General features: G+C 40.8%; 1 protein-coding gene and 1 non-coding gene across 2 annotated transcripts in view; both read right to left on the bottom strand.

The window, feature by feature from the left end:
* The window catches only part of DDX60 (DEXD/H-box helicase 60), a 79690-nt gene that overhangs the window by 49313 nt on the left and 3253 nt on the right, over nucleotides 1-27124 (bottom strand). Inside the window, exons 2-11 of the mRNA XM_015416235.1 lie at nucleotides 25602-25662; nucleotides 23904-24093; nucleotides 21872-22213; nucleotides 20202-20318; nucleotides 17477-17608; nucleotides 12948-13103; nucleotides 10961-11102; nucleotides 8002-8157; nucleotides 5458-5566; nucleotides 4261-4376 (exon numbers count right to left, since the gene is read on the bottom strand). Of these exons, the coding sequence (XP_015271721.1) occupies nucleotides 4261-4376; nucleotides 5458-5566; nucleotides 8002-8157; nucleotides 10961-11102; nucleotides 12948-13103; nucleotides 17477-17608; nucleotides 20202-20318; nucleotides 21872-22213; nucleotides 23904-24093; nucleotides 25602-25662 (1521 nt within the window). The remainder of the gene's footprint in view (nucleotides 1-4260; nucleotides 4377-5457; nucleotides 5567-8001; nucleotides 8158-10960; nucleotides 11103-12947; nucleotides 13104-17476; nucleotides 17609-20201; nucleotides 20319-21871; nucleotides 22214-23903; nucleotides 24094-25601; nucleotides 25663-27124) is intronic.
* TRNAD-GUC lies at nucleotides 5830-5901 on the bottom strand. The gene has a single exon. It is a non-coding gene; the product is annotated as a tRNA-Asp (tRNA).

Below are 27124 nucleotides of genomic sequence, written 5' to 3'. Positions count from 1 at the left end.
CAGACCACAGAGCTCACAAGGTAACTAGCATTTTTTAAAAACTGTGATGTCAGAGCTTGTGCAAACATCACATCCATGTTTGTTTGTTTAGATTTCAGATTCACTTCCCCACACTTACATTGCCCCACTGTGCAGATTTTTTTTAATCCACACCTGGGACAGTTTAGATTTATATAGGCAATTTCTATGCTGCCTCCCCAGAGTTCTGCTCATGGCAGCTTACAATTAAAATAATAAATTATCAATATGAAAACAAGCCCAAGGACATTAAAACAAAACTATCCATAAAATAGACCTCAGGCCATAACCAGACTATAAAACAGCTGGAAAGATTATACCCCTAATTAAAAGCCTGGGTAAAAAGATATGAAGGCATGGTTATTAATATTAAAATATAATAATTAAATTAATATTAATTAAAATAAATTAAAATTAAATATTTAGAATAATTAAATTATTAAAATAATAACTTATTTAATTAAATAATAATTAAATTATTAAAATAATAAATTATCTATATCAAAACAAGCCCAAGGACATTAAAACAAAACTATCCATAAAATAAGACTTCAGGCCATAAGTAGACTATAAAACAGCTGGAAAGATTACACCCCTAATTAAAAGCCCAGGTAAAAAGATATGAAGGCATGGTCATTAATAGCAGGGCTTGAAAGGCAGAATGGACAGTATGTGCAGAAACAGTTATTCTGTTATACTGCACCAAAGCAGTTTTAATTGTGCTTGGAAACAGATGGGTAGCCTGTGATACATGATACTGTTAAATGTTTTACAGCACAATCTAATATCCTGTCTCTGAATGGTTTAGGATGCCAGCCAAACTCTACAACTGTTTATCACCACGGTAACACCAAGCAGTGTGCCTCAAAACTACACTGGACCACCAGGTCAGTGTAATTCTTGTGCCAGCTTAGTCTGCACATGGGAGGACTTTGACAGTAGGAACATGCAGTGATAAGTACAGTTCTCCTTGTGATTTTGCAGTCTGTCAGTGTGGCTTTCAATGGCACAGGAGCGCCAAAGGAACAAGAGAATTGGCAAACCTATTCATTTGCATTGCTTCTGGAACTCTGTTCCTAATCTTATTCCATGTAGGTGCTGATTGTTTCAGTTATGGCTCTTTGATTGGGATTTGGTAGACAGGAATTGGTTCCTACTCTCTACTCCTAATTAACCTATGTTGTCCTCAACATGGGACTCATGCTAAGAAGGGACGGAGGCATCCTCCATAATCTGCACAGCTGCACTCTAGCAAGGAAGAGGGGAAAGCGGCTGCTTGTGTCTTTTAAGCCTTACAGCCTGCATGATGGGTTGGGGAGGAATGGAACATAAAGGTTTCTGGGATTAAAAGAAGAAGGTGGTGGCAATGAACCCCTGGAATGCAGCTGACAGTGACTGGCACTGGGGGGGGCAGCCAATCAGCATGAGTGGCCCATCCTAACTGATTGTGTCTAATGATCTCAGTACTGGCCCCAGTTTTTACCTTAATTAATTCAACTAGTTAGATGCCTGATTCATGGAGACTGGATTATACTCCCAGCACTCAAAAAGCAATCCATACTGGATCCAAGCTACTATCGCTCAATCAGACTTCTTTCTTCCTTAGGAAAGCTGTACACCTCTTACCTACTTAAGAAACTTCTGGAATGGATGGAATCAAAAGCTGTATTAAGCCATGGGCAGATTGGTTTTAAGTGGGGCTCTTCAACCTATGACCACTGTTCAGTCCTCTACTACTTGGCTGATAAATATTCATCAGATAAGGAGGGGCAGTTATATGTGGGCTTAACTCTATGCATTGCTCCAAATTTCAGAGTAAACTGAGCCAAACAACTATTAATAAAAGGCTTTTAGGGCTCACTCAACAGTTATATTTGGATTCAACTGCCCAAGTGTTTTGTGGGTACGAAGGACACTAATACACTAATTTAACTTGGAAAAGGGGATAGGATAGGCTTACCAAGGTCCGGCGGGGGATTCGTATTTCTTTCCAGGAGCCTTGCCGCGGGAACGGCTCCACGCGCTGCACCCGCCGTCACCAGGATGTGACGCTCCGCGTTGCTCTGGCAACGGGGCTGTTTGGAGTCCCGCTGCCAGAGCAACACGGAGCGTCACATCCTGGCGACGGCGGGAATCCCCCGCTGGACCTTGGTAAGCCTAGGATAGGATAGGGATGTTTACTGGCTTTTTGTTTAAATTATTTATAAATAGTCTAGTATCAAAGTTTAATGACTGCTGCCATCGACCAAAATTAGCTGAGACCAGTGTTCCAGTCCTGCTCTATGCAGATGATGCCGTCATTCTGTCCCACATGACAGCTGATCTGCATAGGGCCTTGTGAATCTTCTCCAGTTATTGCCTATCAGAAACTCAAGGTTTTAGTCTTAAGCAAAAACAGGAGATAGAGCCTGTTGAAATGATCAGTTAATAGGTTCAATATTGAGCAAGAAGACTTTCTCCTATTTGGGGATTCTGTTTCAGCAGACTTATCCTGAAATCCCCATCTTAGAATGACAATTAATAAAGCAAAATCCTGTGCTACTGCTATAATTGGGGGGGGGGTTGTAATAAGGGAGGGGAGTAAGTTCTTGAAGCTGTGCAAGCACTTAAATTAAAAGTGATTCCCTTTATTCTTTATAGCTCACCTATTTGGATTAAAGTTATCTCAGATAATATCGATCAGTCCCTCCCTCAATTTTTAAGAAAATTGCTGAATGTACCATGTTGTGTCTAAAATGTTCTATAGGTGAGATTTGGTCAAATATCTGAATGTACCATGTTGTGTCTAAAATATTGTACCATGGGTGGAATTTGCCTTTAATCTGAGATTTAAAAGGGTTTTTTGTTTGTTTTTGGGTTTTTTTGCTGAGGATGGCCTATTAGCTGCCTTGAAACAGAATATTTTCAGATTGGGCTGGATGAAAGCTATCAAAAAGAAACTGCCTCTAGTTGGTATGACGACAAAGGCTAGTCTTAGGGATTGATTATGGAAGTTTGTTATTCAGAGCTCGTTGAGTCTGTTCACCCCAGTCCTTGATATTTCTCTCCTAAAATCTTATTTCCCCCTTGGATGTATTATTTAACTATCCCATGCTACTGTAGAGCTTTTCTATTTGCTAGATTATTTTACCCTCCTTGGTTCTACAAGTAAATTTTTTTGAATAGGCCTTATTCTGATAGAATCTGCCCCTGTGGCCTTACCTTAATAAGACTGACACATTGTTTCATGTTCTGCTTAAATGCCTTTTTTTAGACTATTAGAGATTACTATACTAAGCCACTCATTATAGATCAGGCCCTACTGTATACTTTGGAATCTCTGTTATATCTGCTTAGAGATAATGAGCCTAAGATTACTTTGGCAGTAGTAAAATTTGTTTCAGTCATTTTATCCCTTGCGTCCAAAATATGAAGATGCTCAAGATTTGTAAATCAATGAAGTTCTAGGGAATAAAAGGGAAAGGAAAGGGAGGTAACAAGTATGTTTTCTATGAATATTTCCACTTCTTGCTGCCCTAGTGTCTGGATAGCCCACCCACTCACCCCAGCTTGGAAAAAAACAGGTATTCCTGAATTTACCCTACAATTGGATCCTTATATAGGAGAAAACGCAAACATTCCATTAGGTAGAGTTAACAGCAACCTGCAGAAAAAATGTGCTCTCTTTTAATAGAGGCATGATTTATAGAAATGGGCTGGTGAACATTTTCATGGCATGGAGGTAAATAACATCTCCTGGTAAATAACAGCCCAATAAGCCTTTATTAAAAGGATGGACTCTTGGTTTTCCTCTTGTGTTGCCTTTTCCAAATGAGCTGCAGGTGTGTGTGGATGATACTTTTAAATGGCTGTGGTTCTGTACCTGTGTGCACACCTAGCAAATGGAAACTCTATTGAAGGAAGGGACTCAGAGCAGCTTCTTCAGAGCTTCCTGAAGTACATACATTAATCCCAGGACTCCTGCCACTTGCACCACAGTTCACCCTACAGTTTGGGGAATCTGTATTCCTTTTGTCCTCCCCTTTGTTGTGCTCTGCATGAAGCAAGCTAATATCAGTGAGGCTTGCCCTGATTAGCATGAGCTGGTTGGCAGCATATCCCAATCACAGAATTTGACTTTTCCGCCATTGCTGCACACCTCGTCAATATTTCATGCATTTCTCTTCCCTTTCTAGAAAGAAATGGGAACAGGCCCCATATGCAAGCAAGATTTTCACTGAAGCAAGAAGTTTTAATTTTTACCACAAAAATCTCCCTTGGTCCTGTCATAATCATCACTGAGAGGTCTCCCTGAATGCCAGTGCAGAAGCTCATCAAATTCTTTCTGTTTTTTTAATGAGACAACCACCGGATCATCACTATGAAACAAAACGAATATGTAGTTAATATAATGTTTAAATTACTAAAACAATCACTTTTATTGCAGGGCCTTCCTATCATTAAGGCCAGAGTAAACAAATTAGTAATCATTTTTTGAGATAGCTTATTCTAATAAGTATCAGAACATGATCTTCCAAAATTATGGTATCTATGGAGTATGACTTTCTTGCTTCCTCTTCCTGCTGTCGTCCAAAATGGACAGCCCTCCCACAAGAACAGCAACTGGGGGGGGGGCAGATTTAGAGCTTCACATGCAGGTACAACCCTACAACTGGGCAAATAATATCCTGGGGCCATTTTGGCTTGGGTATATGTTATGGATGAGAAGGCAGAGACTCCTCCCCCAAGCCATGGTCCTGATCCGTACTGAGGCCTATAACCCTTGGAAAATAAGTTTCCCCATAGCTCCTATCTGGATGCAGAAAAGGGGGTTTAGAAGACTCTCATCTAGTATGGGCCTCAGCCAATTAAGAATTTCTAGGGTGAAGTGACAATTTCCCCAACAGCAAATCACCACCTCTGGCTAGTGTTCTGAAGTGATCTGGAAGCTAGCTGACTGCAGGTGGCAAAAAAATTATGAGATCCCACCCTTTGAAAGGGAATGATTCCATCCTCTTCCCCTGAGATACAGAGCCTCTGACTCCATTCCTTGTTTTCATATTATCCCAATGGGTGCATGCAAGGCTTCATTCTCGTCCCATACCAAGGACTTGCAGATCCCAAGAGGTACTCTCCCAGACCCCCAGGGGCAACAGTTTGAGAAATGCTGGATTGTTATGTTGACAGATATACAGTCATTCCTGGTAACTGATGCTCTCTCTACATTAGGCCTTATTAAGGGTGAAGATGCTGTAGAGACGTGTGTTACCATAGTTGTTGAATTATACTGATTTGATATACATGGCAATTTTAAATATTTTAGATGCTATTTCTACATGTTTTCATAGCTTGCATAATTTTTCATTCTTAATGCAAGCGGTTTCTGATGTAATTAAGCTATTGTACATAATGATCGTATTCTATATGCATTCATAAAAACCAAATGAAAGTAAGAGGTACCTTTTTAAAAATGGCAGATCAGTTAAAATATCTCCAGTAAATGCATCCACTAAGGTATTCGTAATTGGTATTAATCCTGGATTAGGAAATGTCTTCTTGGATTCCTCGCCTTTATCAGGGAAATGAAATATTATTTGAAAAGATGACTACAGCAACAGTTCAAAAATATAAACAAGATTTTTAAGTTAACTGTATTTTTGCAATGAATTATTTCTAAACATTACTTGTACAGATGAACACACATGAAGCTGATTATACTGAATCAGACCTTTTTGTTCATCAAAGTCAGTACTGTCTACTCAGACTGGCAGCAGCTCTCCAGAGTCTCAGGCAGAGGCCTTTCACATCACCTACTGCCTGGTCTTTTTTAACTGGAAATGCCAGGGACTGAACCTGGGACCTTCTACATGACAAGCAGATGCTCTACCACTAAGCCACAGCCCCTCCCAAAAACCAAGCTGTGGATCTAAAGTCACTGGTTCAAATTTCATCTCCAACATGAACCAACATGGTAGCATTAGAAAAGATCCAATGAACACACAGTAACAGATGTAACTAGTTAAAATATAACATATAAAATGTAACATTTAAAATATAAACATAGAATTATGATCCTAAGTACAAAGTATGACTAGCATCCAACATTTAAAATATAAAGACAGAATTATGATCCTAAGTACAAAGTATGACTAGCATCCAATACTACATATGTACCTATAACATCACTTTTGCAACAGCAACTTGACATTACAGTTCCAGTTCCGCAGGGCCTGTAAAACAGAGCTCTTCCGCCAGGCTTTTGGAGCCACCACCACCACCACCGATATCTGACAGCTTACGGAGAGCAAGCCCTACCATCTGGGTCCCACAATTACAACTCGAGCTGACTGCCCGGACATTTGAGGAATATCAAGAAGCTGACTGTACGCCGAGGATTGAACACTAGCACTTTAATATGTTGTAATATTTATAGTTTTAAATTGTGTATTGATGGCTTTTATACTGTAGATTTCATTGTTACATTGCAGTGTTCTATACTGGTTGTGTAAGCCGCCCTGAGCTGGGAGGGCGGGGTAAAAATCTAATAAATAAATAAATAATTATCATCATCATCATTATTCACTCCTTTCTCTAAAGAAAAACTAGGCAAATGCTACAGGGACTGATGAACCATCACAAAAATGCAACCAAAATAACTTTGCTGAAATGGAACAATCATAGGAAAATATACATGTTCTTTTAAATAATTAAAGTGCAGTAGCCCCAAAATAATGCCAGAGTCAATGTTGCTATGGCAGCATAGTAGTATCATGTAATCAAGCTGTCCCATACCCAGTCACTGGCTGTAGAGCAAGGTTGGAGATGATTCAAAAGCACAGCATGCTAAGGGCATTTTAGCAATCAAAGATGTTGCTATTAGAGCAAACCACACCTACTTAATACTTGATTGGGGTAACTGACAGAAAGCTTAGCAAAACAGGCTTGCCCTCATGTTTTTGCACAGCACTATATTTAGCACTAAGGAGCTGCGGTGGCTCAAGTGGTTAAGACACTGAGGCTGCAGGCTGTGGAAGGTCAGTAGTTCAGCAGTTCGAGACCCGAGTTGCCACATGACGGAGTGAGCTCCCGTCTCTAGTTCCAGCTCCTGCCAACCTAGCAGGTCGAAAGCAAGAAATTGCAAGTAGATAAATAGGTACCACTTCGGTGGGAAGGTAACAGCATTCCGTGCGCCTTGGTTTTTAGTCATGCCGGCCACATGACCATGGAAATGTCTTCGGACAGCGCTGGCTCTTCGGCTTTGAAACGGAGATGAGCACCGCAACCCTAGAGTCGGACTTGACTGGCTTTCGAGCAAGGGAACCTTTACCTTTTTACTATATTTAGCACATGCAGTTATAAGCCATCACTGCTGTGCAAAACTATAGGATTAAGATGTTAAACTATGTATGTAAAAAAATAATTTACTAATAATGACCTAAGAGCTTTCTTAAATGAGAAAAGGGGATATCTTCCTTACTGTTAAATGTAATTAAGATTTACATACTTGTATAATACAAAGCTCTGTGTGTGCATGTGTGTGTGTGTGCATGCACGTGCGTGCGTGCGTGTGTAAAGCATCATCAAGTCACAACCAATTCACGGCAATCCAAGCAAGGGACTTTCAAAGCACGTGAGAAGCAGGAGTGGTTTGCCATTGCCATCCTCTGCAGTCCTCCTTGGCAGTGTCCCATGCAAGTACCAACCCTGTTTAGCTTCCAAGATCTGAGAGATCAAACTGTACCATTTCACCTTCCTTCCCAATTTGTTTTCTTTAACATACTTTAAAACAGTTTCGCTGTGACATATCTTAATATATGACAGTTGTTCATAAAATTATCGTACTGCATATATATTTAAATATTAAAATGTTTGTAAAATAGTACATTATTTCAGCAATAGCCATTGCATGATCTAAATCTATATTATCAATATCCCGTAAGTATATATAAGAATATAAAATCCTGTGATATATTGATGTGGGAAAGTAGCTCTTAAAGACATTACCTTTGCTAGTTAAACACTTGTTTTCAATAAAATGTTTAGTAGTTGTACGCAGAGGAAAAGAACTTCCAATACTGAATGTTCCCAACAGTGTTGTAATATGTTTCCACAAAAGTTCATAATCTCCTTTAATTTTTGTTCCTATATCCAAATCAAACCCTAAAAAGAATATATTGTGAAAATTTACATATGAAAGACCATTTTTATTTAGAAATACAACAATTCAAGAATAACAGTCAGGAAATCTGTGAGAACTTTGGAGACAATCTCTCCTCTCCCCCCACTTCCCCCCCTCCAGACTTTACATGTTCCCCATTCCTTTCTGCTGGCAGCCTGAACAACCAGCTCCTTTCCCTGCTTCCTTCTCCCAACTATTTTTTTCAGTACTCACATCTGCTTCCTTACTTTCCTGTTGCACATTCTCCCCTTTACCTGCTTCCTTCCCAACCTCCAGCCCACATTTTCCCTCCTTTTTCTTTCCTCCCCCTCTAGCTTCACTTGTCCGTCTTTCTTGCCTACCCACTCCTCCACCTACTCACCGGCAGTTTCACAATGAAACTGCAGCAACCATTTAGCATTACCTAGGCAACCCAAAATGGCTTCTGAGATTTGAGGTAATCTCATGAGATTCTTGCACTATTAAACTTTTACTTCATCTGTTTTTTAATATATATATATATTTCCCCTGTATGTCTTATGCCACACTGTGCAGGCTTTTTGATCTGCACTCTGAAGTCAGTACCTTAATTAATATAGTGTCTGATCTACATTTCAAATACAATCCAACACAGAAAATCAAACTAGACATCCAGTGGAGACTTGCTCTGGGAACTCAGAGCCAAACTATAAGTGGTGATGGCCACAGATCCATCCCATGGCTACTGACACCATCTCAAGATGTTATAATCCTTTAAAAATTCCCACAAGGCCCCAATCTGGATTAAGCATATGGTTTAACAGCCCCAGGAGCTCTTGTCCCCCTCTCTGCACCCTTTCAAGTTGTAGAAACAGCCCCCCATGGCTGTTTCAGCACTTGAAAGGGAGCAGGAGGGAACAAGAGCTTTTGGGGCCACTGTGCTATGTGCCTGATCAAGATCAGGGCCTTGCAATAAGTTTTATACCTGCTTCTAAAAGGGTGTCAGCTGCTATGGGATAGACCCGTGGCCTCCGTCACTTGTAGTTTGGCCCTAAGGAATATGCCAAAATATGAAAAATTATGGAATGACTTAGAGGGATATCTACTTTTCTCCCAACTGCTACTTGCCCCCTACAATCCCCTCACTGCAGCCATTTTCTTTCCCAGTGCCCCCCCCCCCAATATCTGGGTACTCCACATGAGGAAGTGAGCACATGGAATAACCAACAGGTGGGAGAAGGTTTAAACACCCTTGTGCCTCACCGCCATTATTTAGATGTTTGGTACTAGGGATGGGCACATACTGGGAAAATGGAGGTTTGTCTTGGTTTGTGGTTCATGGGGTCACACAAACCATGAACCTTCATGAACTGGTTCATTTAATGAGGTTCATGATGTGGTGGGAGGGACAATCTGAGGAGGTGGGAGGAAGATCTTCCCTCCCTCCTTTCTGCTGGGAGTGGCTCCCCAAGGCCAGCAGAATGGAAGGGGGAAGATCTGACATCTTCCCACCCTCCTTTCTGCTGGCAGCGGCTCCTTGAGGCCAGCAGAATGGAAGGGGGGAGAGCAGGGGAAGAGCAGTGCCGAGTGAAGTCCAAGTGGCGAGTTCACCTGGAAGTGAGTGAACTCACTGCTTGGACTTCACTCGCATGCAGTGCAGCTTGCAAAAGCCATTTAAAGGGTTCCCATTAAATGTCTTTTGTAAGCTGCGCTATTTAATGGGTTCCCTTTGTCTGCCACCAGAACCCCAACACGAACTGCAAAAACCTCCTCAAAGAACATGGAGGGTTGTGGGAGGTTCATTGCGGGCGCGATCATATGACCCTCGGCTCACAAACCTGGCGATGTTCATCATGAAATTAGGTTCATGCCCATCCCTATTTGGTACACTCCCAGTCTTCTCTTCTACTACATATGGACTTGTAACCTTTGGTATGTTTCTGACATTGGGAGGTGGAAGGAATTTCTACCAGCTTCAGACTCACCATTATTTTGCTACTTATGCTGTTCATGAGGATCTCTTCATCCCCCAGAACAAACTGTCAGGGGGTTTAGTGGGCTTAAACAGGAGGAGGCAGAACATTCATTTTTTATCTTCCTCTACTGACAGACCTCATAGGATACAAGCAATGAAGTTTAACCCAGAGTTAAAGTCACTTAAGCAAACAGAAATCAATGGTTTTAAGCATACTTTAATGCCACATAGAATTATGGACTTTGATTTGAGCTTCTCAGTTTGTGCCTCTGCATGTGTACTTAGATTGTTTATGCTGAAGACTTTTTTGTTTCATTTAGCATACCCTTGCTAACTGTTGTTGGCCCTTCGCCCTGGTTTTGGTATTACATTCAGAGGTGTTTTTATTGAATTATTTTATAATTTTCAATGTTTTCATGTTTGCTGCCTTGAGGACCATAATCAGGTGGAAAGGCAGCATAAAATGTTTTAAATAAACAAATACATAAATAAAATATTTTAAAATTTTTTTAAAAAGAGTTTTGCTGTCCAAGAATGCTGCCATGTAACCCAAATCACACTGTGTACCAAACATTTAAGTACCAAACATTTAAGAAGAGTTGTTATGGGAGGGGACACAATTCAAAAAAATTAGCTCTTCTTCCATTGGCCCACAGTAATGTCAATCCCCAATGAATTATAGTCATGGGGTACAATAAAGAGAAGGCCATGCCTCCTGTACAATCAATATATGACTATAACTATATCAGTGGGAAATAAGTCAGCAACATTCCTTTCAGTAACTTACAGGACTACTAACTTTACATGTTGAAAAACATTATCAGTCAAATAATCCAAAAAGAATAAAATACCGGAATGTTTTTCAGCTTCATAATAAAATGCAATATTCTTCCACAAGAGATTATCACTCAAATCAGGAAGGGCAGAAAAATCAATCTTCCATGACGTTTGAGTAGCAAGATTTTTCAGCACAACGGATTCACAAAGTTTATGCTGAAAGGAAATTTTAAAAAATCTGAATAGGATTTATTTGCATAGATATTTGTGTTCCACTTCAATGTTCAAAGGATCTTACAGTAAATCAACAATAAAAATACAATATGCACACATATTTGTACACTGAGGTCCACAAATCAACATCCCTTGGTGGTTCCCTGGCCCCAGGGATGTCCGATTAGCCTCAACCAGGGCCCTGCCTCCCACCTGTTGGAATGAGGTCCCCTACAAGATCAGGGCCCTGTGGGACTTATTGCAGTTCTGCAGGACCTGCAAGATGGAGCTCTTCTACCGGGCATTTGGTTGAGGCAGCAGATGTCCCCCCCCCCTCAGCTTCAAGCCAATCACCCATCAGTGGCCTTGATCTGATTAGGCATCTGATTAGACACCGGGTTTAACAACTGATCTCTCTATTTTTACATGGTATCTCAGGATACTATTCTGTGCAAATTGTTATTTTAACACTGTTTTCATTGTATTATTTTAATTGTTGTACACCACCTTGAGCCAGTTCGGGGGAGGGCAGTATATAAATCAAATAAATAAATAAAGCTACAGAAAAGATATGGAACAAAAAACATTTTCTAACTGAGTGCCCTTCAAAATGGACAATATACATGCAGGAAAATAGAGGAAGGGATCTTCTTTGATCAATAAAATGGCTGCTCTGGGAATTGTGGGACCTACACGGCCATGTGAGACAGGGGCTATAGTAAGGAGGGAAATTGTGTAAGACAGTGAAAATACTCACTGGATCCAATCCAGAATTTATATTGATGCATTATGCCAATACACAACACCACAAGAATAGTGCATGTAAATTTTAAGACTTTACTTTAGTTGTACAGTTAAGGATGTATACCATGAGTCTTCTTTTCTGAAAGACTCAAATAGATGTTCATGATCTTAAGTATCCAAGCGATACTTGACATGAGTCAAGATTTTTCCCCTGCTGCTTTTTTTTTGGTGTCACAAATATGAAGGCCACAAACATGAGTATACACATATAGTATACTCAGTGCAAACAGAGGGAAACCAGGGCATGGAACGCATATTTGCAACATTTCTAGGAGCCATTAGTCCATGAATGTAGAGTCTGGCATGTTCCACTGATGGTTATACAATTACCAAGATGTGTAATACTGATAGAAATCAGAAGTACACTGTAGGCAGATAGGAGCACAAGTCTTTAATATGTTTACAGCTTGGAACAGGATGGTTGTGCACATACACATACAAATGTATTTGCAAGCATGATTTCAGTTTTCACTGTGCTGAAAGGATACCAAGACCTTTATTTGGCTATTTGTTTTAAGTACTTGTATGTCATATGCTCTATGAAAATTACATTCATAACGGTGTGTAGAACATTCATTAAACTAATTACATTACTTTGTAGCTTGCTTATTTGAAAATTTCTTTCACAGAGTAAAATGTTTGCCTAGGGTCATTCCCCCCCCTTCTTTTAGACAGTAAAGCCATGTTATTAGCCTTATTTCAGTCTGAAAGGACATGGGAGGACACAGTAGACTGCTTGCCTTGGCAACAGGTCATGTTCTCCCTTCCTCCTTCCATCCAAATGGAGCACAGTGTAGATGCTTCATTTGCCATCAGTGATGATGTCACACAGCCAAATCTGACTGGAATGTGAATATGAAATCATAATCTTTTCTCTAATCATAATCTTTTGCCTAACAGGTGATAATTTTTCAGGACATGAAAATTTTCACAAAATCAACTTTTTTTCAGCTGATCCCTAGTTAAACCCATTTTGAAAGGTAGCCAACACTGAGAGTTCCTTTGTTTCAATAGTATTTTTGAAGTCCGGATAGAAGTACCTACCTGTTGAATGAACACGAAAGTTTCTTCATTCCATGTATTTTTCATTAATCTAATCTGAGCTCGTTGTGAAAGGGGCATGTGATGAAGAAAAACCACACTAAGGCAATACATCCTTATTAGGTCTTCAGCTTCTTGCAGAGTTAATGCAGGTTTTGACTTCAGTAAAGCACATACAAAAAAGAAAATTTTATGAAGCATATACCACAAACCACATTTTGAAAATATGCTTGAATTGCCTCCCCATTTTGTAAATATAAATATTTTAGTTATTAGTCAACTGCTCCTCAAGAACTGTCACATACTCATTTAGCTGAACACTTCAAATTGACACTTTAGAAACACATCATTAGTTCAATTTTCAGCTGAAAAACCCGAGAGAGAATACTTTAAAAACTATAATTCTAGCCAACTGGGTGGCCCTGCAGGGCCCAGATGGCATTGTGTTTCTCCTGACAGCCTGGCTAGAAGAAAACATAGCAAAGCCAGAGAGACACTGGTATAAGGGTAGGGCCCAGTCTGACCAACTACAGAGTCAAAAATGGCCAGGGGGAAGTGGGAGGGGGAAACCTGAAGGGAGCACCAAGTAGAAGGGAGCCTTAGGCAGTGCTGGGCCAGAGAAGGAGGCGGCTGTGCTGATGTAATACAGATAGCCAGGAGACTGGGGGCAGCCTGCAGGCCTTGAGAGGACCATGGGGGCTAGGAGTAGCCCAAGAGGGCAACCAGGCCATAGCACCCCGCCAAAGGACTCGAAGTCCCTGGAGAGCAAGGAAGGATGTAAGAGGCTCTAGGAGATGGGCAGAAGACCAAAGGAGGGCCTCAGAGCCCTACAGCATCTGTTAAGGTGGGACAGCAAGAAGACCTTGGGTCAAGGGCAGCCCCTTAGTGGGCAGTGAAGGAGGCTGGGGCTAAGGCCTACTGGGAACTGGAAGGCACAACAGTGTGAAGGAAGCTCTTGGCAGGAAGTGGTCTGTGGATCTCAGTGGTGGCACCAGCAGGCAACACCCACCTGGTCTGAGGCCATGGGTGATAGTGACAATAGTTTTTAATCAGACAAATCAACACATATATGATAACTAGTGTTCCCTCTAAGCTTAGTTAGTGTGAGTGAGCTCAGTTTTTTAGCCTCCAGCTGACAAATTTTTGTCTTAGCTCAGGAAGGATGGCTCCAGAGCAAACTAATTTCTGCGGTAGCCAAATATCTCACTCACAACTTTAATGCCAGAAGTTCACAAAGTAGAATTTTTGCTCACAAGACTCCACAGCTTAGAGGGAGCATTGATGATGACCTGTCCATTAATCAAAAGTCCAGAGCAAACAAGATGCTGAAGAAGTCGTGGTCATCTTCTCAGTATTTAAAAACAAGCATGTTCTGATTCAGACTGAGACCTTGCAGGAGAAGTTTTCATTACTTAGAACTTGACCTTCCTATTAGTGTCTGCCTGTGATGAAATAAAAAAATAAGGCCAAGACCAATGGTGTAAAATAAGGCAAAAATATATTTTATCACTTTGTTAAATTTCCAAAAATTTCCTACGCATTTCACCAACAGGCATTGTCTTTACACTTTTTGAAGAACTACTGCAAGATGAACAGATTCCCCTGACGAAGCCTGTTGGTGAAATGTGTAGGGAATGTTTGGAAATTTAACTGAGTAATATAATTTTACCTAATTTTACACCATCAGCCTTGGCCTTATTTTTTATCTGCTGTGACTGGTGTGGCTCTTTGAGTTTTCATTGATGACACAAAGGAAGGGGTTGAAGTTAAATCCTTTCTCCCCCTACCACCAATCTATATCTGAACCCCCAGGGGATATTACTTCTGTTTTTAAAATGTTAGGAAGATCCACTCATGAATCTCCTAGTGCCCAGTCTTGTATTGTCTTCAACTGGATTCTCCTATCTGTAACCTTGACTCCAGAAAGACTTTCTAGACAAACTAAAGCCTCCCCCTGCAATTAATTTCAATTGGATTAGCACAAGTAAAGCACAAGTAATTACACTACTACCGGAAAGGTTTCTTGCCCTCCTACAAAACTTAAATGTTCTATTTTTCACCCTGATCATTTTATTCAACTGAAGTTTTATTAATACGGAGGAGGATTGGGGAGCCCCATAGCAGCTATTTTGTGGTAATGCCCAGTACTCTTTCTCACAATTCCAGAAGTGCCCACAGTACTCAGCAAGTTGCAGAACTCCTGTTCCCTGCCTTCAACAACAGCCTGACATTTGTATAAGACTACTAAAAGGGTCTGGATTTGATAGATAGAGTGCCTGAAGAACTATGGACAGAGGTTCGTGACATTGTACAGGAAGCAGCAATCACCACCATCCCAAAGAAAAAGAAATGCAAGAAAGCAAAGTGGCTTTCTGATGAGGCTTTACAAATAGCAGAGGAAAGAAGGAAAGCGAAAGGCAAAGGCGAAAAGGAAAGATTTACCCAACTGAATGCAGATTTCCAGAGAACAGCAAGGAGAGATAAGGAGGCCTTCCTGAATGAACAATGCAAAGTAATAGAGGAAAACAATAGAATGGGAAGGACTAGAGATCTCTTCAAGAAAATTGGAGAAATAAAGGGAGCGTTCCATGCAAAGCTGGCCATGATAAAGGACAAAAACGGTAGGGACCTAACAGAAGCAGAAGAGATTAGGAAAAGATGGCAAGAATACACAGAAGAACTATACAAGAAAGACCTCGATGTCCTTGACAACCACGACGGTATAATCACTGACCTCGAGCCAGACATCCTGGAATGTGAAGTTAAATGGGCCTTAGAAAGCATTACTAACAACAAAGCTAGTGGAGGTGATGGTATCCCAGCTGAGCTATTCAAAGTCTTAGAAGAGGATGCTGTTAAAGTTCTGCACTCCATTTGCCAGCAAATTTGGAAAACGCAACAGTGGCCACAGGATTGGAAAAGGTCAGTATACATTCCAATCCCAAAGAAGGGCAATGCCAAGGAATGTTCAAACTATCGCACAATTGCACTCATATCACACGCTAGCAAGGTCATGCTCAAGATCCTACAAGCTAGGCTTCAACAGTACGTGGATAGAGAACTACCAGAAGTACAAGCTGGGTTTCGAAGAGGTAGAGGAACTAGAGATCAAATTGCCAACATTCGCTGGATTATGGAGAAAGCAAGAGAGTACCAGAAAAATATCTACTTCTGCTTCATTGACTATGCTAAAGCTTTTGACTGTGTGGATCACAACAAACTATGGCAGGTCCTTAAAGAGATGGGAGTACCAGACCACCTCACATGTCTCTTGAGAAACCTGTATAAGGGCCAAGAAGCGACAGTTAGAACCGGATATGGAACAACTGATTGGTTCAGCATAGGAAAAGGAGTACGACAAGGATGTATATTGTCACCTTGCTTATTTAATATATATGCAGAGTACATCATGCGAAATGCTGGCCTGGATGAATCACAAGCGGGAATTAAGATTGCTGGGGAAAAGATCAACAACCTCAGATATGCAGACGATACCACTCTAATGGCAGAAAGTGAAGAGGACCTTAAGAGCCTCTTGCTCAGGGTAAAAGAGGAGAGCGCAAAAGTGGGCTTGAAGCTCAACATCAAAAAAACTAAGATCATGGCATCCGGCCCCATCACTCCTTGGCAAATAGAAGGGGAAGTCGTGGAAGTAGTGACAGACTTCACGTTCCTGGGATCCCAGATCACCGCAGACTGTGACTGCAGCCATGAAATTAAAAGACGCCTGCTCCTTGGGAGGAAAGCGATGGTGAACCTAAACAGCATGATAAAAAGTAGAGACATCACCCTGCCAACAAAAGTCCGCATGGTCAAAGCAATGGTATTCCCAGTAGTCATGTATGGCTGCGAGAGTTGGACTATAAGGAAGGCCGAGCGACAAAGAATAGATTCTTTTGAACTATGGTGCTGGAGAAGACTCTTGAGAGTCCCTTGGACTGCAAAAAGATCAAATCAGTCAATCCTAAAAGAAATCAACCCCGACTGTTCCCTGGAAGGCCAGATAATGAAACTGAAGCTCAAATACTTTGGCCACCAAATGAGAAGGGAGCACTCCCTGGAGAAGACCCTGATGCTGGGAAAGATTGAAGGTCAAAGAAGACGGGGACGGCAAAGGATGAGATGGTTAGACAGTGTCATCGATGCAACGAACATGAAATTGAGCCAACTTCAGAGGACGGCGGAGGACAGGAGGGCCTGGCGGGAGATGATCCATGGGGTCGCGAAGAGTCGGACTCGACTGTGCGACTGAACAACAACAACAACTAAAAGTCAATTCTATGCAAAGCTGTGACTCCTCCTAACTGCATAGAGAATGTCCACGTCAGAATCACACATTCCTGGTAGCTGCTGGTACAGTAATGAAGTTTCTAAGGCTAGAGATGGACAATAACCAGCTGGAAAACCACCATCCAAAATGAAAGTAGGAAGGAAAAGATATTTTAAAAATGAATGTACACAGGAATGTTAGTTACATGTATATTGTACTGTTTTCAGCAGAAAATAACTTGTTTTATTAAGGAAGTTCTCACCTGCTTCACAGAAAAAGCTTGGTTTTCTTGATTGTACTTTTCCAAAATCAGTGAACAGGTGACAATACAGACAATATATCGGAAATCTTCTATCTCCTTCTGTAGTGAGGTGATTTTTGCATGAACCTGAAACTTCAGAGCATAAGAGCGGAGAAACAATATTACTCCATATTTTATTTCTTTTACTTTACTTTTTACTGTTTTTACAATCTAAGTCATAAACAGCAAACCCTCATCCCATGGGAGAAGAACCTAAAAGTTAGTTATCATGTAACTTAACAGCTCCCAAAAATTTCACCACACACAGAGTAGTTTGTTTGTCCTTGCCAGTGAGTAGTCAGGATGATTTCGCTTCTGGAGAAAGAGAGTTCTGATTAAATAATGCGGAGATCAATTCAGCTCTTAGTTCTGAGAATTTAGGACAATCAAAGATGTGGTCTACAGAGTCAATTTTGTTGCTGCCACAATTGCAGAGTCTACCTGAATATGGAATTCCACTGAATCTTCCTAGCATCACTGCTGAAGGTAGGGCATTCAGGTGCACTAGCATAAAAACTCTTCTATACTATGGAATAGTTAACTCAGATAGATAATTTGGCATTTTTGTTGGAGGGAGAATGCCAACTGAGAAGGATGAACACACTCTGCGGGCTCTGATTAGTGTGCTCTCATAATCAAAGTCCCTAAGACATTTTCTGGTGAGCTGGGTCAATTCTTGATTACTCATTTTTTCCATCACGTCCCAGGCATGACAATTTGTGATCCAGTAGTCTATCCCAGTCACTTATGCGATGGTCCATCTTAACTATTCCAAGGAAGCTTGGTTCTGGATTTGATTTTAATATCCTAAATTTCAGATTAAATGTTCTTCCCCTGGTTGTTGCTTCAAAGGACATCTCCCCAGCTTTGGGTCTCAGAGCTATTTCAGACACAAACTGAGGAATTCCCAAGATATTGTGTAGGAATCTTAGTAGTGGTTTATTAATGTTGTCTGTTACTGCGCTGATCCGAACCCCAGCAGCATATAGCATCTGCCCGACAACTCTAGTGGTGACTACCTTAACTGCCACAGGAACGCACTGGCCACCAGAGGAATAGCAGAATCTTGAGATGGCCTTCCCGGTATTCAAAGCAGCTCTCACAACAGAGTTCAGGTGCACCTTCCAAGAAAGGTTTGCTTGAAAAATAATTCCTAAATATTTGAAATGGTCCAGCTGCTGCATCGATTATTCTGCTACTGCCCATTTGTATTTCTTATACTTTGTTTTCTGCTGAAAAGAAGAACCTTTGACTTGGTAACGTTAATACCTAAACCTTCATTGGAACAGTACTCCACAAAGGAACCTATAAGGTTGCGAAGGTCAACCACAGAAGTTGAACTTGACAGGAGAGCAGTATTGTTCGCATATAGGAGACAGTGTATTTTGGCATCAGCCAGGTGAGGTGAACAGAATTCATCTCCAGAGATGAGGAATTAAATCATTAAGGTACAAATTAAATAACAACGGGGCAAGGAGGCATACTCGCTTAACTCCTCTGCTCAGTGGGATAGCCCTGGTCAGTTCACTGGATGAACCACATCTCACTTGGGCTGTAGGCTGGTCATATATTTGTTTGACCAAAAATAGGAAGTGCTTGTCAGTAGATGAATTATTCAATTTGTCCCATAATCTTTGCCTGGGCACTGAGTCAAAAGCTGCTCTAAAACCCATGAAGGCAGCAGCTAGCAATCCATCTTTTGAGCTAGTATACTTGTCAACAATGAATTAGAGTGACAATGATCAACTACATTGGCTCCTCTGCAGAATCCTGCTTGCTCTCTGACCAGAATGGCTTTATCCTCAATCCAAGAAAGTAACTTCTCATACAGCATGGAAGCATATAATTTGCCCACCACTGATAGTAAAATTATGGGCCAGTAATTATTCGGGTCTATTGGGTCATCTTTTTTATGGATGGGGACTATTATTGCATGTTGTCAAAAGGAGGGCATAATTCTGTCTAGTTAATTTGTGTAAATATTGGTGCCAGTATCTCTGCCCACCAATCAAGATTTGCTTTAAATAGCTCCGCAGGTACCAGGTCAGGGCCTGGTGCACCGTCCTGGATTTTATTTGAGATATTAAAAGTTTAATTTCTGGTACTGAGATGGGGGGGGCATTTCACAATCTTTGGCACGAAAGTCATTTTGGCAGAGGTGTTGGATGGAATTGCAAATAAGGCCTTGAAATGTGCCTCCCAACAGTTGGTAGAGATGTGGCAGAAGAGTGGGGATCCAGTGTTTAGCTCCTTTGCAATCAAATCCCAGAAGATATTTGCATCTTTTTGTATGGAAGCCCAAATTAAACATTTTCATGAGGTGGTTAAGCATCTCTGTTTTTGCTTTTAATGAGCATTCTGAGTTCCCATTTTAAGAAGGACATCCATTTAAGTATGCCTCTGTCATTGGGTGATTTAAATTGCTGATGCATATGGTGAATTGCCCTTTTAAGCGCGCTGCAGTCAGTATTGAACCAGTTATCTTGCCTGCTCTGGTCATGCAGATCTCTAATTGAGCCATAGGATGTGTATAGTGGTTGAAATTTCCTGATGTGTTCGGGGGCGGTCTGGGAAAGTATAAAGGGCCCCAGTGTCATTTGAACCAGTTCCCTTCAGCAAATGGGAAACCCCCATAGTGACACCCTCTTAAGACACAACTAATTATGATAGTGAAGATGCATGTTACCTTTGTCGCCAGGGTTTCCAGACTTGGGTATCCAGAAAGAAAAAGGGTTGCTTCTGAACTAGATCTCTTCATGTATGCAAGCAATGTTTGGTACAAATTCGTAATCTTTACTTTATGCTTAAAAGAAACACAGACACACAAACACACAAAATCATGAGCATAACTCATCACTCCATCACTGCTTCCAAGTCACACTAATGCCCCACTGAAATAAATTTAGATTGATATAATTACTGTCGCTGCTGCTGTTGTCATTATTATTAGGACATGCATTTCACTGTGCTATATGATGCTGTGTTTTCCGTACTCCAGCACAAGGCATTGATTTCCAAAAACTCAGAATTCTATATGAGACATGTTATACAAAGAACCCTATACAAATTATGCACAATAACTGTTCTACTCAGGTGCTAAAGGGGAGAGGGAATAACATCACGTAACTATGGAATATTTGGTGCTTCTGACTTGTCACCTTTATTGCTGCTGTGAACCTTGTGCTGGAACCAGCATTTATTGCTTCAGGATGTTAAAAAAACAAACAAACCGTCTTCTAGCACCTGAGTGGAATAGTTATCGTACAAACGCCATTATATCATTCTGCACAAAGGGCATAAAGTATTTTGCAAGTAGCTGTCTATGAATCCTCATGAAACTGTACTAGCAAAAAAAAAAAAAGCATTTCCTTTTTCATTCTTTTGATACCTCATCCCCCCCCCCCCACCCCCTGAAAGCCAGGGTCTTTAAACAGGGCTTTCATTGCGATTTTACTCCTAGGAGTCCTTATCAAAATTTCTTTGCCACCCACATCACAAGATAGGATTGTCAGCTGAAGATTTGGGGGGATGGAGCCTGTGGAGGGCAGGGTTTGGGGGAAGGGAGGGACTTCAATGGGATATAATGCTATACAGTTCACCTTCCAAAGCACTCGTTTTCCCCCACGAAACTAACCTCTATAACCTGGAGACTAGCTATAATTTGAGAGCTCTCCAAGCTGCCACCTGGAGACCCTTGGCAACTCTATGAAACCAACTACATATTAGAAATGACTGATTAGTAGCAATGTGAAACAGGAGCAAATCCACTTCCTAATTCTGTCCATTTCACATGCATAGTACACATTTTGGAGAATTCCTGTTTGCACTCTATCATAGGATGGAACTACAGGTTACCCTGACAAGTAAATCCATATCTGCCAAAATCAGGAGGAGGGATGGGGGATTCCTTATGGCAGTCACAGGTAGATTTCAGCCACTGTGCATAATATTCCTGTCTTCCGCTACTAAATGTTATTTTATGAAAGGCTGTGTTTATTCAGTAAATTTTGCAACCCTTGGCTCAGTAGCAATGAGATTTTCTCCTTACATGTTATCATCCTCAATGGTTTTCAATGACAGCACCTTAGAACTGGAAATAATATTCAAGAGACATCACTCTGGTAATTTTCTCCTCACTCACATCTAAGAGGAAAATTAGGGGATTCCTGAGACTCAAACATTGCTCTTTTCTGATCCCACCATTCACCCTTAAAAAAAGAGATGTGCCATTTGGTAAAACAGGACACACCTCAGAGCAGTCTGTGGAACCTAAAGGGTCATATTAATTTTAAAATGCTAATAAGGCCTATTTTTATTTTGCTTGCTGTAGAGGAATTCTTCTATATTACTATTCACCTGTTGAAAAAACTGCCATTGACGGTATGCATTATGGATATGATATCCATATGTTCTGACTGCATCGGATTCTTGTCCTGAAGTAAGTACAATGTTGATTTTCTTTGATAAAGTGTGAATAATACATATATGGAGAAAATTGGTCTGCACTTGATCCAGGCCTTCATCAGCGATTATCAAGAAATATGGATAGTTCTCTTCCAGAAAATTTTGCCAGCTGCTGACTAAGCAGTTAGAAAACTCAGTATATACAGGAGTTTCAGTGTTGTTTCTCAGATGAGTAATCAATGCAGTTCGCAAAGAAAGAAGATCAGGATTTCTATAATATATATGTTCTGCATCCTGCAAAAAAAAAAAGAGAGATATGTATATATTACTTTTAAATTCATTACAGTAGCTGCAATGCATTCTTTGTTAGGAATTATATTAAGGATGCAATCCCATTCTATTACATGCCTGGCAGACCCACTAAAGTTACTAAACTGAACTACATGATGGTAGCTGATGGGCTCGATCCTTTGGCTCTATTATGCAAATGATGGCGCTTTCCTCCAACACAAGGAGCCTTCTGCTGGTACCAGGATATTATTATTTTAGTTTAGTTTAGTTTTGTCTTTTAACTATCATTGTGAGCCATCTTGAAAAATGAGGAAAAGTGGGGTATAAATATTTTAATTAAAAATAAATAATAAGGATCCTCTACTGCTAGTGGAAGGCTCCTTGCATCAGCAGCAGGGTCTCCTGACAGAAGAACAGAATTATAGGAACCTACTGTAACAGTTATACTTAAACATCATTCCCTAATATTTATTGAGAAATCTCTCCGTTTGTAGGAATGTTGAGTTGTTTAGAAGGCCTACAACGATTTTCAACTCAACCTAGACTTTTTGACCTGTTCAAAATCGGACTATCTGGATGGGAGAAAGAAGCTCATTTTGCAGTCTTATGCTTACTTATAAATCCAGAGTAGCTTTGCAGCCACTATTTATTTATCTGATATATTTGTAACATTCCCTTTATCAAGGTATTCTAGAGGGGAACTTGCCCATTTTCTTCAAAAATGCTTCTGTGAAATAGGCTATGCTTACAAATAATGACCTGTACAAGATCACTCAGTGACCTCCTTGAATAAATGACCATTTGAAACAGGTCATCTCCACACTCTACCAGCTTATACTGTGCCATCTCTCCAGAATCTTTATAACTGTAAAATCTACCACTCTCACAAGAACAATAAATATTCCATAAATTATTCTGTTTGAAACAGACTGTGGTATAGTACAGTAATACCACAAGAAAGAAGACAGTGACCTGCAAAGAAAAGCTTAAAGGATTTAGAGTGAGCTTTTAAGGGCAAAGCTAGGGATGGGCACAAACTTCATTTTTGCGGTTTGTTTCCATTTGTGGTTGGTAGCCAAACCATGAACTGCTATGAACTGGGAGGTTGATTCACAAACCAAACCAGGTTGTTTTGTTTTGTGACCCCTGCTTTCTGTTCCATGCCACTTTTCTTGGGGAGCAGAATGCAGGGGGTTAAATGGCCATTTCTGCTCCCTGCCTCTCAGCTGTTTTTTGTGAAGAAAAGAAAATGGGTTTAAACCCCCTGCTTTCTGATCTTCACGAACCACCACAAACCGCATTAAAATTCATGGACATTTGTGGTGGCTCTTCAGTTCATAAGCCACAAACTGGCCAAAATACATCATGAACTTTTATCCATGAGCCACTTCGTGCCCATCCCTAGGCAGGGCTTCCTGCCTGTAGCCTATTCCTTTTAGCAACACCCCCTGAATAGGACCGAGACTTGCTGTTTTTAAAAGATGTACATTGAGTTGTTTCTGGCAAAGATGCTTAGGTGATCATTGCAAGAATGAAGATCAAAGGACACTATAGCATCAATTGGACACCTATTTTAGATAAAATGGTTCCACCTGAATTATTTTGTCCTGCTAGCAGAGGTTACAAATTTCTTCTTCTAGTGAGAAAACAACCAAATAGGAAGACATACAGTTAAAACAAATCTTCCTGTTACCTTGAAAAAAACGATGACATATTTTGCTCCTTTGCTTGTTAAATCCAGGAGAAAGCGTTCCACGAGGTAAAAGAAGTGCAAATTCTGTCCTCGCTGTAATGTTAGTTCTCTTACACAAGTGATGAACAGTGAATCACCATCAAACAGAAAAAACTCCGATTCCACATAGTCATTTAGCAAACTGACGTATCTAAATCAGAAGCATTACATGTTAACAAGCAATGTAACTTAATGGTATGAAAGTATTTTTAATGCCTTACCAGCAGGGGTCTTGTTGTAGAAAAAGAGCTGCCGGAGCTCATTAGCATAACTCATTAGCATAACTTATTTGCATATGCCACGCCCCCTGACATCACCGGAAGTGACAGAAGGCCACACCCCCTGACATCACCGGAAGTGTGTCAGAAGGCCCGGCTACTTACCCTCCTGCTTCATCCTCATTCCCAAACGGAATGAGGATCGAAGCAGAGGGCGGGGTAAAGAAGGGGGCGGGGCTTCACCACGTGACCGCCCCGCCCCCTAGAGGTTCTCTTTCGGAGCTCCGTACCTGAGAGCTCCCCCCCGACTAGAGCCCTGCTTACCAGTAAAAAAACACACACACACAAAAGAGAAACAGCTGTTTTTGGTATGAAAGTATTTTTAATGCCTTACCAGTAAAAAAAAACCACAAAAGAGAAACAGCTGTTTTCTAAACATTTGCTTTTTAAACTAATGGAAAATTAGAGTCAATCTGACTGCAAGCCATTTATTACTGTATTCATGTTGGCTGGAAATGTTCACATGATGCCCTCTGTTGATGTAACTAGAAGCCACTAACACAAATAAAATGTGCATGCACATTTAGCGTATTCTTGTGTACAGAAGGACCCTATGAAGCTGAATTGTAAAACACAACTCACTAGCATCTCTAAACTGTTGTAGTAAAAAAGAGAGAATCAAACAATGTAATAATCTGAATAAGCAAGGGCCTATGTTTCAGAGACAAACTTTTATTCAGTAAGCACCAAGAACCAACAGCTAGTTTGTCTGTGGATAAAGGCTTTCTATCAAAGTGCTCCTCAGAACACCTCTTGTGACTTGTAACAATAAATTAGGATCTGAAATTCCTGGCATTTACCTAGTTTTTTGTTTCACAAAAATTACAATTCCATTTCTAAGTGTTGCCCAACAGATGCATCAAGAGCCTTGGAAATAAGAAGCTTGATAATATCTATATATTACTTGCTAAGTGCCTATAAACAACTAGAGCATAAAGGAGAAAGATAGCTCTATCCCAGCTCACAGGTTTACAGTCTTCTAGACACAGTGGTACATACACACATACAACAAAGCAACCCATATTCCTTCCTTCCAGCCTTATCAGCCCAGTATACATTTTAGGATTAATTTGGGGAATTCTAGAACAGTGAATAAAACCTTTATTTTTATTTTATGTTTAAAAGTTAAAAAATAGGAATGGCACTCACTTATATAACCCAAAGGCCAAGGTCCTCTGTGACATCAGAGCATGTAAACTAATGACTGCTACAGTAAAACTCCCATTGGGACATTATAGCAAATCAACCATTTCCATTAACAGACAGACATGCAGAGAGGTTAGTGGGCAACAAGGAGGTATGAAGAGATCAGGAAACAGAGCATTTGCAGGATACAGAAACTACAGGACACACTGATTGACTCTTAGTTAACTATACTTACTCTGCTTTAGGTATTTCTTCCATAATTAAATCAGTTATCTCTTCCATGCATTTTTGTAGCTCTGGAAAAAAAACTCTTAACAATTAATCCCATAGTTATGCAGGGATGAAAAGTACGCAGATGGAGAGTGATTTCAGCAAAGCATACTTTATTCAATCAGGAACAAGACGACTTTGGCCGGCTCGCAGGCCGGCTTATATCCCCCGAGAAACCACCACCCAAAACACACCCCTACTTCCCAATAGGTTATTTACAGTGGCCGAGAGTCCCATAGGCTCTCGGCTGGGAACCCAGCCCCCTGATTGGAGAGGGCTAGGATCCGCATAGTCCTTTGTCTCTTAGAGCGAAGCTCGATGTTTGTGTCTGACCACGTGGAGCCCAAGCCGGCCACGCGGCCTGGACTGGATACATTACAAGGGATTTATTAGGTAATCCATTTGCAACTGATAACCTAAATAAAATCCTAAATAAAATAACACAAGCATAATCTTGTGGGAATCCATTTGTGAAAAGGAGCTCCCCCAAAGGTTATGGTTATTTGAACCACATCTGAAAATGAGTGTTCACAATCACTATACCACAGCATTTTTAACCAGAGTGTCAAACAGCCACTTAGATAAAGCCTAAGAATCCAAGGCCCCACCACCACCTCCTCTATTTAGCACAATCCACTTTAGAGACGGTAATGGACTAAGTATGCAGGCTGGCAAAAATATATATATCAGTACACGGCAAGTGATACCTAGACACCACTTTTCAAATATGGATCAAAAATGTATGAGCTACCTGAAGCCCTTAGAACTTCTTGTGTGGTTGGTGGGGGCTAATTTGACCCCTCCTTTTCTTTTCTTTTCTTTTCTTTTGGAAAGGCAGGAGACACTAAAGTGAGTAAAGAACTTTTCCTGTCCTGAGTTCTCAGTTCCCATCCTTGGTCATCCAGTCATAGATCTCTACAAAGCAACAGATCTACTACCCAGCATCAGATCTCAGAGAGCTCCAACACCCTAGAGGGCTACCTCGGCTTGGTAAGAGAGGATTCTTATGTTTCCCATTGGGATAAACTTGTTGAGTAATTAATTCAGTTCCTCGGTCTTTCCTTACTCCATTCAGTTACCGGACAGGAAGCTATGAGAACGATTAAGAAACATCTCTTTAAGTATGATTCTAACAATATAATCTGTAGAGAATAATGTGTTTGTTCTACTCAGTTTGCTGGTATTCTTCCATCTGGAAAGCTTCCTGATTACTGATTTCATGTTGGTGCACCTCAACATTTTACCATCTAGAGCAGGGGTGTCAAATGTGGCCCACGGGCTGCATCCAGCCCCTGGGGGGCTCCTATCTGGCCCGCCAAGAACCTGGTGGTCCGCTGCTTCTTCCTTCCTGCTTCTGGAGTCACAGCTCCTTTCCCCCAGTCTCTCCTATTTCCTGCTTGACAGAGGAGAGAAAGCCTTCCTTTGACTGGCTGAGGGCTCCTCCCCCTCCTTCTCTGGGAGGGAGGGGGAGGGGAAGAGGCAGAGACA

Source organism: Gekko japonicus, unplaced genomic scaffold, assembly GCF_001447785.1.
Source record: "Gekko japonicus isolate JY-2015 unplaced genomic scaffold, Gekko_japonicus_V1.1 scaffold593, whole genome shotgun sequence".
Lineage (NCBI taxonomy): Eukaryota > Metazoa > Chordata > Lepidosauria > Squamata > Gekkonidae > Gekko > Gekko japonicus.
The sequence above is the reverse complement of the archived record's forward strand: the minus strand, read 5'-3'. Positions and strand labels throughout refer to the sequence as shown.